The sequence below is a fragment of the Rhipicephalus sanguineus genome, chromosome 1 (assembly GCF_013339695.2).
Source record: "Rhipicephalus sanguineus isolate Rsan-2018 chromosome 1, BIME_Rsan_1.4, whole genome shotgun sequence".
Classification (NCBI taxonomy): domain Eukaryota; kingdom Metazoa; phylum Arthropoda; class Arachnida; order Ixodida; family Ixodidae; genus Rhipicephalus; species Rhipicephalus sanguineus.
The window spans coordinates 172,964,386-172,981,073 of record NC_051176.1 but is presented as its reverse complement, the minus strand read 5'-3'; the positions used below and the strand labels follow the sequence as shown (position 1 = coordinate 172,981,073).

At 40.0% G+C, this 16,688-nt stretch overlaps 1 protein-coding gene across 1 annotated transcript in view; it reads left to right on the top strand.

Moving 5' to 3' along the window:
• Positions 1 to 2,947: 2,947 nt before the first annotated feature.
• Positions 2,948 to 16,688, top strand: part of LOC119380257 (disks large homolog 5-like) — a 154,552-nt gene continuing 140,811 nt past the window's right edge. Inside the window, 4 exon segments of the mRNA XM_049417805.1 lie at positions 2,948 to 3,433; positions 5,382 to 5,491; positions 11,986 to 12,067; positions 12,803 to 12,915. Coding sequence (XP_049273762.1) covers positions 3,403 to 3,433; positions 5,382 to 5,491; positions 11,986 to 12,067; positions 12,803 to 12,915 — 336 coding nt within the window. The 5' untranslated portion in view covers positions 2,948 to 3,402.

The following is a 16,688-nucleotide window of genomic DNA, read 5'->3' as shown; positions in this document are numbered from 1 at the left end:
GGAAAGAAAAGGAAATTGGCTTAATTCACAAATATTTTTGTTCATAGGTCCACGGCAGGCCGGCTTCACTGCATGATTACTTTGCATCATATACTTTTTGTTTTCTATTGATTTCGCTTAGCAGATTGCTACCCTTAGATTTAACGCTGTGTTCAAAACTTCTATCTTGTCGCCATTGATGAGAAATATTCGAAAGTAATAAGATGCGTTTCCATACGGAGCTGTATATATACCGTGAATAAAATTGATCCGACACAAAAGAAGGCTGTCTTCTATTCGCCGCCGACCAGTACTTAATTCTCTCCGTCCGCCGCCGCTACCGCCTTTTAGTAGGACTGTACTCGTTTATCGCAATTACGTTTAATAACTAAATATTATTTACTCCGACTCTTCTTGTCCCAGGTGAAAATTTCCTGCTGGTTTTCTGCTGGTTTGTGCTGGTTTCTGGTGGAACCAGCAGGACAGCCGCTGGTTTCCTGCTGGTTGTACTGGTTCCAGCAGGATGCTTACTGGTCCTCTGCTGGTTCCAGCAGGGTGCTTGCTGGTTTTATGCTGGTCCCAGCAAGCATCCTGCTGACTGTACTGGTTCCAGCAGGGTGCTCACTGGTTTTGTGTACTAGTTCCAGCAAGATATTGGTTTTCTCCTAGGATGCTGCTGGAACCACCAGGTAACCTGCTGGTTTTCAGTTGGCTTGAACTAGTTCTAGCAATGCACATGAAATCGGTGTGAATTAACAGCTGCAAATCCCCTTCCAAGCATCGTTTTCAGCTAGAAATCGCTCTGGCTTGGAATTTTTCATTCCAAGCTGGCTGGATATAAGAACCAATCCTAGCTTGAAAGGGCATTTTCAGAGTCGGGAAGTCATATTTTCAGCTGGAAATTTTTGCAGTTTCAGTTGGGAAATAATGTGCTGGCAGAAAATTTTCCTCTCTTGAAGTACAAAAACAACTCCAGCTGCATTAATACAGTGCACTATAAACAAGTCACGTATAAATTATCATGACATCGCGTAGCGCCGTAGCTTCGTACAGCACATGACAGCTAGTCGTGATGCCTTCTTTGCATGTGTGTGCTCGCTAGTGCAGCGAAGTAGAGAGTTTACTAGCAGAACCTGTGCGGCATTAATTAACATGTAATAGTTTTTGTTCAGTTTCATCTGTGGAAAGTGTAACGAGTCAATAGCAGCATATCCGAGTGGTTTTTGGTGCTGTACTATGCGGCGTCTTGACAGTGCCGATCGAGGGACATCGATTTCCTCAGCTCTCATTCTTCCATTTGTCGGTAAGTGTTGCGCTTATATATTTCAAATATGTAGCGAACGTTTGTCCCGACCGCTTATGTGCTTTATTAAGCGCAGTGTCATTGCACCTTGGTGTAGTACGCGATGTATATATATGCGCGAAGCACACATACCGGTTTGCGTAAGGAGTCTTTGTCTCCGTGCAACAAAAAGAATTAACATTGTTGCGCATATGGACGAAAACAACGAAGACCAGTGATCGTGCTTGCCGCTCCGAGTTAGAAAGGGAGAATACGAGGTGAAAATCTCTAACTAGCTGGCTGCTCCTGAGCTCACCTTCACGACGTAATAAACGGCCCCTTCTAGCCTTAACGGTCGCAAGCGTAACAATATGTTTAAATCTACTTTGTTGAGGGAATTAATGGCTATGCAAAAGTTAGATGTCTGCAGTCGTGATCTGCATGGGCAATCAAACATTTTATTTTGTTACAGATTGCATGCGCGTCACTCGGGTGCCTTCAACAACACAAACACCACTGCTGTGGATCAAGGCCTCCTGCGGATCTCTGTCCAAAAAGATTCAAAATGTCAATCGCAAACTGAAGCCGGCAAAATGAACTATTTCAAGTGTATACAAAGATTTTTCAGATGAAATATATTACTTCAAATGGACCTTTTTGTGTTATACGTGTTCTTAATGGGATTTTGAAAAAGCTACATCAATGGAACTACAAACTCTTGAGGGGAGCACACTGCGCTGGAACCAGCAGCTACTGGTTCCGTGGCCTGCTGGTTCCATCACCTACTGGTTCCATCGCCTGCTGGTTCCATCACCTACTGGTTCCATCACCTACTGGTTCCAGTAGCTGCTGGGAATGTGCTAATAAACCATCAGTACTGGAACCAGTAGTGAACCAGCAGGAAATTTTCACCTGGGGTGTCGGTCAATCCCGCCGTTTAACTTCTTCTAGGCCAAACTGTCGATATCACGTACTAGACCTATACCACCCTGCCATGCGCGTACAAACACTGTAAAGTTCTCTCTACCAGGGGCAGTCAAATAAATTACCTTTTATATATGCTTAAGCTATTACCGCGCCTACATGATTTTGGCTGTTTATTTATTTATGCCGTAATGCATTCGATGCTTACAGTCGCTTTGCACTGCATTACTGCCACTCGTGCCAGTCTACTCAAGGTTAAAATAAATAAATAAATAAATAAATAATTAAATAAATAAATAAATAAATAAATAAATAAATAATAACAAATAATGCATAAACAAAGTGCCTAACATTCTTTTGTGCCATGTCTCTAAAATTATGTCAAATGAATTGCACCGCAAATGAAAAGACAGGACCAATGTGATCTGGTATCACTCAACGGGATGCGAAAATCAGGAAGAGAGCGGCCTTTAATTGCTCCCTTTTAGTGCTGCTACTTCATTCCCGAGTGGTCTGCTTCCGCGAGGATGTATCGATCGCCGAAAGCCTTTGTTGGTTTCTGTTTCGGAATGCTTGTGGCACCACCTAGCGAACAACCCAGAGAAAAAAAATGAGCCCGCTATCTATTTATTACAACTTGTTCATGGGTTTTATTGTTTCAGTAATTAGTTCATTATATATATTTAAAAAAATAAAATACTCTCGGCCTGCTTGCGTTGCGTTTAGCTGGTGCCCTTTCCCCTCGTCTAGAGACTCGGCTCGTGCGCCGACTTTTAAGATTTGTTTTTGTTTTAGCCGCTCCGTGCTCTGGCGTTTTGAGGTGCAAGTGCGCTGGTTATTCGCCGTGTGTAGTTGTGTGAGGACTGCGGTTACCGTTTGTAGAAGGTGTAGAGCGTACATAAATGCGTCCAATTAATGATCATGTCCTACGGGGGCTTTAGTATTGGCTGCCGCGTCATAGCTGACATGGCGGGTATGCGGGGACTTGGATTCACTCCTCACATAGTAGAGTCGAGAGGTGCCCACACATAACCACGTTAACTTTGGCGGCGGATCATCGTTCAGAGCCTGTACCCTTACGATGATCTCGCGAGTTATGGTTGTAATTAGGCTAGCTGCGACCGTTTTCAACATCGATGTTGCCCTTCAACTAGCGTAGTCGGCTGCCTTGGGTTGCAAATTCACATTCGATCTCAGATTCTACAAGAGACCCCATCATGTATCTCGGCGGTGCAGGCAAAAATTCAGGTAAGCAACTTGTTATTTCAATTAGGTTTGATACTGCAGGTTCGCAATTTAACATCAATGGTTCGACTTCTTTACCTTCAATCACTTATGTATGGTGCCCTAGTTTGTCGATACGTGCTCCTCTGGACTGTGTAACGGAGTGCGAGTTTCTCCGTGCTAATCTTTAGTTTGGCTCTTTTGAACCTGTCTTTACTGCAGCTATTGGTACCATGCTGCGCAAGGGACATCGCAGAGTCGTTGATATTGTTGTCGCGGTTGCTTGCCTTGTAGCCCCGGCCAAACAACTGTGCATGTGAACTTTTGTTTTTGCCCTGCCTTGCTCTCGTGACGTCGAAAGTAGAACAACTTTCGAGAACAGCTCTGGGATAGTGTATAACGGACTCGCACGTATGGCATTAGCTTGTTGCTTCTGTGGTCTTGCCAGAATAGTTTAATTTTTTTCCCCTCCGGTTTAGCAGTCGTTTTGGCTAGAGTTCAATAGCTGGCCTCGATAACGTACACATATCAAGTGGTGATGCTTATGTGCCTGGATCGTCCCAGTTAGCGGACGCAAGTTTTCTCTTTTTTTCCACCCCTGCATTTTGTCATATAAATTTCGATCGGGTTTAATTGCTGGCGGTATAAATTTGCTGCTTTAGGGCGCTGCACTTGTTATGTCTGCATTGCACTAGTCAAACCAGTTCGTGTCTTGATTATGTCTACAGTTCTAGCTTCAGATTGCCAGCTGCCAAGTATTAGGAGTATAATAATGGAACGACAAACATTTCTGGAGGTGTCTAGAGGTTACATTAAATTTTGTATACTTGCATTTTGTGTGGCCTACAGTATACTAATGCCTTGCCAACTGTGTATACATAACTAGATGAACTAGAATACATAACTAGAAGACAAGTCCACTTGTTGAAACGTCGGCTCGAGCACCCATCCCCTGTTTATGGATTTTTTTCATCAGATGTAAGAAAAGTGTTTTGCTTACAGAGTAGTGAAACGGAACTATTTTTATATGAGCAATGTGTTATGCATATCAAGTGCTTGCATTAAAGAAATGTAATGAGGACAAATGCTTGATGCTGTATGCAGTTCAGACCACTAAACAAACTCTGAAAGAATTTCTTAAGTCATCTGAAAGAATTATCTGTTAAATATGTACATCAAAAGCCATAACATACTTCTACCCCTATACGTAGATATAAAGATTTACTTTTGTTTTGCTAGCAGACATTGTAGTACGAACTAAAGTCTTATCTGTAGTTCAGTGAAATTGTGTGCAGTTACAGCTGCAGCTGTAAATGGAAAAATCTCCATGTAAATACACACCCGCCACGGTGGCCTAGTGGTTATGGTGCTCGACTGCTGACCCTAAGGTCGCGGGATCGAACCCCGGCCACGGTAGGTGCGTTTTTGATGGAGGCGAAAATACTTGAGGCCCGTGTACTTAGATTTAGGTGTAAGTTAAAGAATACCTGGTGGTTGAAATTTCCGGAGCCCTCCACTACGGTATCCCTCATAATCATGTTGTGGTTTTAGGACGTTAAACCCTAACAGTTATTATTATGACATGTAAATGCACTTTTATACATAATAGCCCCAGTCATACTTGCCTCAAGAAGGTAACTACATGTAAATGGTGAACTTGAAGTTGCTGGTTTACCTGGATTATTGCGCTGTTTGCCATTGAATAAAAAAAGCACAAAAAAATTGGCTGTTACTGGCTTAAAATTATGTGTCAATCAAGCACACAGTGTGCTGAAAAAGCGAGAAATAAGGAATTAGCAGGGTAGAGGCTGAGCCATTCATGATACTGCTGGAGGGAAAGAGACAAAGAAATGCCTTTAAAAAGTTTTTAAGCTTCTTTTTGTGTCAATGTATAAGGCATATTAAAAAGAAAACAGTAAACAAATATTTACCGATTTGTGATTTATTATATGCTTAATGATGTCATGACCAGGTGCTCCTGATGAGCCACCTGGCATGTCCCAGTCAGTCAACTTGGGGCACGGCAAGGCAGACTGTCTCCTGTCTTCCGATCGTGACTTACCACGAAGAGACTTGCGCCAGGTGAGGCGGGTAATACTCGTAAATGTCAGTCTGGTGCTGTAGTAGGAATCTATAGAATTTTGACCACCGTGGGGACTAGTTGAGTATGTACTACAGTACATACTTAGTAGTACCCACGGTATGTACTGTAGTCGTGTAAAACTTTAAAGGTCCCCATCCTGTTATGTCTGAGCATTGTGGTGTCCTAGGTTCTTGGCATTTTACAATACCTTATTTGCTGCAATTGTGCTCTTAAGATGAATATTTTGACCTGATAGCCTTTTGCATTTGAATTGTAGCACTATCAGGAAGTGCTGGGAGTAAATCTTCTGTAGATTGGGCAACCACTGTGCATATCGTAATGTAATTTTTTTGTTTACCTGTGTCTGTAAAAGGGTTTGCTGTACCGTATGTGTGATTAAGTAATCTGAAAGGTGTAGCCCTGCATGTCATCAAAGCATGTTTATTCTAAAATGTCAGGAGGAAATAGCATAATTTAATGGTTGTGTAGTGCCAGCTTATCGGTGCTGTTGCTGTTTTACACTTCATAACTTTTTTTGAAGATGATAAGCCTTTTGAAGATGATAAGCCTTAGTCAGGGCACATACTTTCATTTGTTTTCTGTAGCTATGCAAGAATCGTTGAGCTATGCATTGCTGATTATAGAACACCTTCTTAAGAATAGAAGGAGAAGCTGGTGGTGTAGAGGGGGAGTTATAATGTTCTTTGTGGCACAACTATCTTGTTGCACTTCATTATGCATCGGCTAATTAGGTGATGTTATGGCAACAGCAGAATAATTAGCCATATGACAAAGCTGGTCATAACTTATACATTATCGAGATGTGAGCAAAGCAGAGTACAAATTTTACAGGGTGGTTTCCATATGTCAGTTTCATCATAGCGAAATATACATTTTTACAGTTCAATAACATGGTTCTCAGGCAGTTCAGTAAACAAGAATGTGGCACAAATGCTATCTACAGTGGTATTGCTTGCTGGCAGGAAATGGCAGTGGTGGGCTTGCTTGTCAGCTCATCCTTGGCAGAAGTTATGCAGACATTAATTTACTGCAAGAGCTGTACGTAATGTAAAGAAAAGTCTTTTTATCTTGCGTAAGGGGTAAGAAGTAACCGAATTGATCGTACTATGCTCCTATAAATTGAACTGGTTTTGGATAAAGTTATGGGTTTGAATACACACAATGGCATTACAGCACTGATACTGGATTATGCCATAAATAAGTCATAAGGCAATGCTTTCTTTTCAAAATTAGATTGGTGCTGCACTTATCTCAGTGTAGAAGCCATTTATGACTTCCACTGCTGAGTTTGATTTGCAGTAGACAGTTTTAGACATTGTAATGGCTCTTAAAGTAGGTGTTCGGTGTCCTTCGCAAACAACAGCTCATTCTAATTGCTAGCCTGGGTTGATCCTCTTTCTGGCTCTTGTCACAAGCTTGAAAACACTATGGGACGTTCACATAATCGTCCACTGACATTTGATGTTTACCTTTTTTTATGTTATGTTAGTGAGTGGTTTGTTGACAAGACTGTGGCTTTAGTAACTTATCTCAACATATTAGTGAGCCTTAGCATGATGCTGCGCTCAGCATACAGGAAACTGCAACTCAGTGGACAATGTTGTCATGCATCAGTGTTTCATGTCAGGTGTGCTTGTATTATAAAGAAAACACTTTTTAAGGTAGTTAGTGTGTCTCTATTGCACTAGTACATTCATGACATGTCATTTAAATAGTGATAAATTTAACATCCAGCTATTTAAACAGTGAGTGATTGAAGTAAATTGCCAATGAAGCATTGCTATGGAAGAGATTTGACCTGCTTAACCTACCACCTCCACGAAGCTGGTCATTTCCAACATGGGGTTATGTCTGACATCTCTTCTGCTGCCCCATGTGTGGATGCTAGCTTTAAGGCTGGTTGGTGTGTCTTTATGTATTGTTGCATTGTTTTTTTCTTCAAGCTTTCTTTCTTTTCTTCTTTGCTCATTACCACATTTTTGGTTCTGATTGCCAACTCTATGGCAATGGGAACATGAGCTGTCTCTTTCATTGTCACCGTGCCATAAATTGGTATTTGTACCACACACTTTTTTTGCAATTTATAAAAAAAAATATTATTCTTTTACAGAAACTTTTCTGAAAATACAAATTTCAAGAAAGCACTGCATGAGCAAAAGTGTAGCTAGAACATTAAGTTTAAATGATAAGCACACACTAATGCAAGAACATGCAATGGAGTAAGATTCAAGTTTTCCAATTAAACAAAAACTGGCAGTGTTTATGCAGGGTGTTTTTTACAGGCAATACCAATTTCTTATAAAAATCCTATGACATTCAGGCTCCTGTCGTTTCTGCACACGTAACTCTCTGTTGAGGTGGAAATATTTTATCGCAGCTATAATAACACTGTTGTGACTAATCAACAAAAACTTGTTAATTAACTTTTTGAATAATTAAATTAGGGCAGCTGTTTACATTAGGAAATTGCAGTCGGTGACAATTTGTGGCATGCCCATTTTCTAGAAATAAAAAAAGTTACACTTCAGATATTCATCATCGAATTTTAATGCGGATATTGAAACTGACTGCTCCCAGTGCTCAGGAAATGGGGCCACTCTGTTACGTCAGAGCGGACCTTTCTGTGACAAGGAAGTGATGAAAGTTAAATCAGGCCGTGTCGAAGCAGAATCTGGTCATGAAAAACGGCAGGTAGTCTGAAATACACGAGTAGATAGCTCATGCTTTGTGTGCAATGTGTGGTCCTTATCTGTTCCTTTGTTAAACTATAAATAGGCGCAAAAAACTCTTTCACCTGTCTGTGAGAAGAAGCTTCGCAGTGGCTGCCCCTGTGTTTTATGCTGTGTAGAGAAAGAAAAGGTGGATATTACAGTTTCTTGTGCACAGCCCGAAAGAAACAGATAAGTGCCAATCATCACACGTGGAGGTAAGGTGATCTGCTGGTGCAAGTGCCTCACTAAGTGATAAAGAAAAAAAGAATGGCACAAGGAGTAGACAACAGAAAACAGCAAACAATTATTGAACTGGCATGCAATGTGGGAAGTGGTGGAAATATGAAATATAGAAATATTTGTAAATGTGCTCTAGTTTTCTCCGTTCATTCTGTTGGGCATTTAGTAGAGAATTATGATTTTCTTATGCTCTCCTTCAGACAAGGTACCTCTTATAAATGGTAGGGGCCGTGCTCTTTTTTTCCCTCTTTTTATCGTGACATTTGTGTTATATTCATGTGTGTGCTGAGTGTTCATGCTGTGAGACTGTTTCTCCAGTACATTGCAGTGATCCTTTCACAACCTTGTGCTGGTGCACTTTGTCAGCTGAGTTCTCACTCACTCATGATGTTCATGTATAAGGATCATCCATATAAACATATGGAAACTAGGTAAAATAATTTTGCACGCCACACACTGCTTTCAAGGACATTGCTATTAGTGTGGAAGAGACTGAGGACCATGGAGACTTGAGGGGGTTTGTAAAAATGTAATTATAATTTTTAGCAAAAACTGATAAAATGTTAAATACACTTGCCAGAAATAAACTTTGGCATATCAACTTCTCTGAAGAACCAATAAATTTTGGACTCTAGTGCTGGTTAATGGGGTGAGTGTTTTCTTTTTTTATACATAGCTCTCTGAAAAACTTGACATCTCATTATTTCGTTTCTGCACACTGAATTCAAGAAAATTTTTATTTATTTATTTATTTCCAAATACTGTTGGCCGTCATGGCCGTAACAGGGTGGGTACAGTGATTTTAATGATAACACAGAATATAGTAAGTAGAACATAGTATAATGAAAACAAAACTGTAGAAAAGAATACATATTTTTCAAAAACCAATAAGAAACTGTAGGAAAAAAAACATATAGACAGGCATTGTGACGATGTTACAGCCCCGCCACGGTGGTCTAGTGGTTATGGCGCTCGACTGCTGACCCGAAGGTCGCGGGATCGAATCCCGGCCGCGGCGGCTGCATTTTCGATGGAGGCGAAAATGTTTGAGGCCCGTGTACTTAGATTTAGGTGCACGTTAAAGAACCCCAGGTGGTCGAAATTTCCGGAGCCCTCCACTACGGCGTCTCTCATAATCATATCGTGGTTTTGGGACGTTAAACCCCAGATATTATTATTATGTGACGATGTTACAGTATGCAATATGAAAATAGAAAACTACAGAATTTCAAACGTCATGAGAACTCATGACAATGTACGTACAACACTAGCAATAATCATTCTTGTAATAGATTTTTAATTCGCTCTTCAAAACTTTCAATGCTCGTTGAAGTCAATACAGACACTGGCAACTCGTTCCACTCTTTTATCGTTCGAGGAAAAAAAGAATACGCGTACACATCAAGACAGCATTTTGGAACCGAGAACAAAAATTGATTGCTTGATCTGACGTTGCTGGTTTGCCTGGAAACAAGATAGGGCTTAGTTTCAATATTAAAGTGTCCTTTTGATAACATAAAAAGAAATTTAAGTCTAGCAAGTTTCCGGCGTTGAGCCAGCGTAGGCAACTCAAGCAATCGAAGCATTTCAGAGACAGAGTCATTTCGAGAATACCGGGATAAAATTAGCCTAGCGGCTTTTCTCTGTATTTTTTCAATGCGATTTGTCAACCCCGATTGGAACGGATCCCATACTGCACTGGCGTACTCTAGCGTTGGTCTTACGTAGGTCAAATATGCAAGCAGCTTAACGGATGGTGTTGCTAGCTTTAGTTTGCGGCGAAGGAACCATAACTTTTTTTCTGCAGCTGTACAAATCTGGTTTACGTGTGGTTTCCAACTTAAGTCATTTGAAATTGTTAGGCCTAAGTATTTTACCGTGTCCGCTTCGGTGAGAGTGGTGGAATTCATTTCGTAATTACCTTTAATAACGTGCTTTTTTCGCTTGGTAAGCCTGAGCATGACTGATTTAGATTCATTGATTTTCATTTCCCATTTAGCGGCCCAACCTTCTACTGCTATAGCGAAACACTATAGACATGCTGTTTTATCAGTTTGTTATATTGAAAGTTAATTACAACAGCACATATTGGGTCACAAGGCTTACTTTATTGCACAAGCTTTTTCTGAAGGTCTTCAAGACACTCTGTGTTGCTGCATCAAGTCAGTGGCTCCTTTTTTTTTAGGTACATTCTTTGGACTGCTGCATTCATTCGCATCTGGCATGTTCCAAGCTTGAATTTTCATGGATGCATTGTTTAATCATAGGAACTCTCCAGTGGAAGCATTGTATGCACTAGTAGAAATTCTGCTGTATCAGTCTTAACTTCAAATATAAATTTATAATGTCAAGAAAATATCAAAATAGTGTCAATTTTTTCAAGAGTGAAGTTCTTAGCTTAGAAACTGAACAATCCTATTGACAACTGGTGTGCACTGCTAGAGCCATAGTGAAAATGGAAGAGATTATATAGCACACAATTGTAGTGGAATCGCATTTCTTGGCTTACTTAGCTCTAAAATATGTACATTTGCCACACTCCACTGGGCTCTTTTTTCTTTCTTGTAGTTTGTGTGCAGTCTTCTTTCCAGATGTGTAGAAAATAAGGCAACGTCATTCCTAGTACGAAATATATGAAATCTTAAATTCGTCAGCGAACTTCAACATTAATACTAATGATGTAGGGTTGACAACATGGCCATCATGCATAAACACACTTGCTCCCTACCTACTATTTGCCACAGTGATATCCTTCTTGCAAATTGTAGCTCATACTTCACCAGTATGATTCACCTGTACATACATTTATCTTGTGAACCAAGTAGTTCTCAATGACATCCATATACAGCAGGTTATACATTCAGATGATTTGCAGAGGAGCCTCTTTCTGGGGGCTGTTGCTGTGATAAAAGGGCATAGCTGCTTTCTCCATGCCTTCACATACAAGTGATCTGGTGGGGTAGTAGTGCTATTAAAAAACAAGTAGAATCACTTCTTACTTTGGCTCTAGTAATGAATTTGCACCATATATTTTTTATTCTTAAAACATACCTCACCATATTTTCTTGCCACGTTTCCTATTGCTACATTATTACTGTGTAAATTTTGAGGCACTTTTACAGCCATTGTTTTTACACGTTTTTAAGACAATATTACAACCACAGTTCATGTGCCACTGAGCAGTCCAGTCATTACTATTCAACCTGTACCTTGCTCTTTTGTCAAGAAAATCCAATCATCAACAACAACTTGATAGTTTTCATTTGGTTCTAACTTATATGTGCATTATTTACTTTGTATCTGTCATAAAAATATAAAATTTATCAACAAATAAGTTGTTTTCTATTTGGTTCTACCTTCTTTAATACAATTTTTACGCATATTTCTTTAAGATTTTTATTGGCCGAGTGAATAGCAGTGGTTGTACATTTTGGTACAATAGCATTATTTTGTTTTTGGTGGTGTTTTTTCATGGAAATTGGAGTGTTTCTTTTTTTGTCATTTTGTCTGTGTTTCCTTAGGTGCATGCTGACCACGACAGTGTGTACAGAAGGCTCACTATGGCTGGAGATCGTTTTAACCCCTCCATGGGGAAAACGCATGGTCTGTTGCTCGCTATTTCTTTGAGTTGGGCTTGCAATATTGCATATGTGTTTTAAATTATTTTGTTGTGCTGTTGCTCACTAAGGCACCAGTGTTTCTCTATATCCTTATTTTGTTATTTTAACAGTTAATTTCCTCATTCAGTTCCTTGCATTAAATATAGCATTATATTTGTATCCCAGTGGGGTTCGTAAACCTTAAAGTAGGATAATTGCATGCGGGTCTGGCCAGAACTATGTAGCAAATGAGTGCCAGCAGATCCTGCCTAACTGCATGCCATTTTAACAACTGTGTGGTGTTTGTGACTAGCACTTTTGGTTTTTGGATAATTTGAGCTTAGCACCAGAGTCTTATTTTTCATGTTGCATGTCAAGTGATGCACGTTTAGGCCAATGGTTGAAGTGTCTGCCTAGTGGAGGAATCTCTTTAAAAAGTTAAACACGCTTTGATAAATAGTTAAGGTTTATGGCATATTTGTCTTGTTTTATTAGTATACTGCTCATTTTGGCTCTTTTAGCCTGCTTTACAAGTCCAGCTTTGTTTGTTTCTTTGTCTTACTTCTGTTACTGTTGTGTTCACCGTTATTGCAAAGAAATTTTCATGTGAGGCCACATAGCGTAGAGCACTAAACACACATTGTTTTGATTTTTCAAGGCATTGTGCCATTTTAAGGAAAGTGCTATGAAGGCCTTTATAATATTTTTTTTTACATAATTGTTTTATTTTTTCTTACAGCCAGCTCAAGTGATTGGTCCCTGAGCTCATGTAGAGACTACGACTACAACAATTTGGTTCCTACTGATCCTCCTGTAAAATTGGAACAGGATTTTTATCACGGGAAACATAAAGTACGTTTGATTTGTGGAAGTTTCTTTGCAGTGAATGAGTAAATGTGGTTGGTCGAAGTGTAACGGGCCCATTGTGCATGTGCAGATGCACATGTATTGGTACATCTGCATTTGCATGTAGGCATTGTAGGTTGAATTTGTGAAATTTTGTTTATGGTAATATGCACATAATTATAATTTTTCAAAAGTGACAAGCACCTTGCATGATTTGCACAGTATTCGGCATGTTATAAATATGGAAATTTCATTTTCATTAATGCATCCAGAAGTCAGAATGTTACAAGAAATGGATGCTATAGTTGTGTGGAGAAGGCTCAGGATTTTGGCTGCAGGGGCCATATACAACTGTGTACTGATATATTAACTTGAGAATAAGTTAGCTTTGACTGAAATACGACTGCGGCAGCCTGGAAACAAGTGCACAGCTATGTGTTGAGTTGGAGAAAGTAGCACGTAATGTATAAAATAGTAGCAAAATGACAAAAAGAAATTGTTTGTTTTTATTCTCTTACGCCTATTCCTCTGGCATATTTAAGACCTCTTTATATTTACTCTTGGCCTAAAAGCAATCAAAGAAACAAAGAGAAAGTGCAGTTTACTTGTGCTCAATTCAGGCTTTCCAAACATCTTAATTTGGTGATCATAAGTTTTTATTTGCTTGTTTATTTGTTAAGTTCTTCAAATCATGTTTGTTCTCAATTACTGATTTGCAAGACTTTTCATTGTACTGCTGCAGTGCACGCACACAAAAAAGACAAAAGCATCAAAACATTGACATTCGAGTATGCTAGACAATAATCCTTGGGTAAAATTGGACTTTCAGGCAGAAAATAAGGGACAGAAATGCCAACAAAAATGGCAGCTTTGGCCTTATAACATTGACAAGCCTTGACTAGTCTTGCACAGTAAAGGGCAGCTTTGACAGTTTGTTAGTGTTAGGTTGTATAGTCAATAAATTTGTTTTGTATGTTAGGCTGGGCACTTCAATTCTGTCTATGAAATGGAAACAACTGAGAGTTGTACAGCCTTTCCAGCAACCACAGAATTTCAGAGATTAGCAAGCACATTCCCAATATGTGGTCCAAAGCTGCAATTTGTTCTAGACATCTTGTGCCTGTCATTTCATAATGTCAGTGCAGGAGAATCGACGCTGATGCTGACATCCTACTGTAACCTTATAATACACAAAATGTATAGGATTGTTATTGCCTCGAGCAATAGGGTTGAAGTCTGCTAGCACAAATATTTCACTAGCAACATGTCCTTCATTGTGCAATGTTTTTGTTTAGCAGTATAGTCAGTCGGTCGGTCGGTCGGTCGGTCCCACTGAGGGCCCCACCTGCGACGCAGTTGAGCCCTTTTATTATGAAGTCTCGTCTGACACAGATTATACATTGAAACTTGATTTAATGAAGTGATGAGCACACTCGGATTGATTAAATAAATCAAATCTGTAAAATCGATAATGGTCGGGTCGGTCGGGTCGGTCGGGTCGGTCGGTCGGTCCTCCCTCCTCCTCCTCCTCCTAAGGAGGAGGAGGAGGAACTTTATTAGAGTCCTGGGGTGGGGCTGCTAGGAGCCCACCGAGGGCCTCACCTGCGATGCAGTTGAGCCCTTTTATTATGAAGTCTCGTCTGACACAGATTTATTATACATTGAAACTTGATTTAATGAAGTGATGAGCACACTCGGATTGATTAAATAAATCAAATCTGTAAAATCGATAATGGGATTTTTCGATTTTTTGGTGCTTTGAAATAAAAAATTCTAAGGTAGTGACACTGAATAGCTGCCGCAGCAGCATTGGATTTGCCGCTAACCCACGCCCGCTTGTGTGAAAAGGCCGGGAGGGCAGCCCGAACATTGGAGGCTCCATGTCCGGGTGATGCAAGCCACGCAGACAGTCATGTGAAGCTTTGTTAGGCTGCAGGTATGCAATAATTGGGAGAAAGAATGCAGTAATTGTGTGAGTATTCTGAGCAAGAAAGTTGCAAAGAGGCAATCAGTGCTATTTGTTGCATAAACAATAAAATAATAAAAATAACCACTGTAGTGTCCCTGTGGGAGCATTTACAGGGACACTAAACAACCACAGCCCCCAGTGCGAATAGTACATTGTTCCATGCATGGGTGTGTTGTGCAGTCTCGTCAAAATAAAGCTAGGGTTGTGACTGTGGCGGCTAGATGTTTTACCGCGTTAACTTTAAGCACACACTTGAAGAAAACCCTGTATGTGTCAAAATTGGAAAAAAAGTTAGCGCTTTCTTTACTCATGTCTTTTGAGAAAAACTTTCTTAAATTGTGTTTTGTGCCAAGTTAGTTTTGGGAATTCGGTATGGTAACAACATTGAACCCTCTGGGTACCTGTCAGGTAATAGACATTTCTTCGTTAGATCGGGAAATTTGTAAAATCTGGTTTCGTTGGCTCGAGTTTTAGCTGTATCTATTTTTGTTAGAGTTCATACCTTATCTGTTCTGCCAGAATAAACATGTCACTCAAGGATGTTCAGAATTTGTTGCAGTTTTAACATATATGCCACTGCTAGGGCTCCTGTTCTCAGTGCATGCTTTTTTTTTTGTTGCATTTATTCTCACTGACTTCATGATGTTATCAAGATGGTGGTCTGCTGGTTCAGTTGGTGCAACGTATTGTAAGAGTATGAGCAGAAAAACAGCAACTGTCCAGCAGCTGTCGTGTCAGTTCCTTTCCGTTCTTCCTGTTTTTCCACCATACTCTTACAATATCATGAATCTCTGTGCTCTTGGATCCAGTTTCATGTTTCAATTTTGATGTGGCATTTTTGGTTCTCAATTTTTTTATGTTGCTTTGTGTATTGTCTCATAAGTGACAGGAATCACAGATAAATTTAAACAAACAACCAGTTTCCTGACGTGGAAAGTGACTTTCCGGGTCTTATCTGGTCATTGCGTTGCTAGATTTAATGTCATATTTCCTTTCTGGGGTACTTCAGTATGGCCCCATAAAAGTGGCAAAATATGCTGTCCTTGGTGGAAATACTGGTTGACGTGTTCAAGTAATAAACAATACAGAAGAGTGTATATATATTAAAGGGGCACTGACACGAAAATTTTCAGTTGTTTTTTTGCATCAAGTGAAAGACAGCCCTCAAAGCCTAGAAAATGTACTGGTGAGCGCGGGTGTACCTTGAAAAATTTATTACAATATGTTTTTAAAAGGTAGTTTCGATTCCTACTGTACCCTGATGTGACGACGCGGTATGAGCTTTTCATTATGCCTTTGTACAAGATATTGTGATGTATCCGCGGCCGCTCTGCTCCACTGGCTACACTCAAGCAGCCATTTTGTGTGTTTGTTACCCGACATCATTACAACCAGCCATACTGATGTGTGAAGTCACCAGCCTGACATCGCACTAATGTTGGTGTCACTAGGTGTGCCATGCGAAAATTGGCTTTAATGTCAAAATAAAATATCTACATTTACTGAGCTTCTAACTTGCTCAGAGCCGTCTCTCTATGCAGGGGATTTGTGTGGTGGAGTAAAGTCAGCTTCGAAAATTGGTGTCAGTACCCCTTTAATATTAGATATTTTAAATTGTTGCTAATGTCAAATAGTAAAAATACATTTTGGGAATATTCTGTGTAACCTCGTAGTGTTGTTACTTGTGTGAAAGTCTGACCTGCAACACATTCACTATGTTAAGTGATACCCCCCTCACCGCTTTCACCACTGTAATGATGCACTGAATGACTGTGGTCAACATGGGTTAAAATTTGCTCCCAAGGCATTC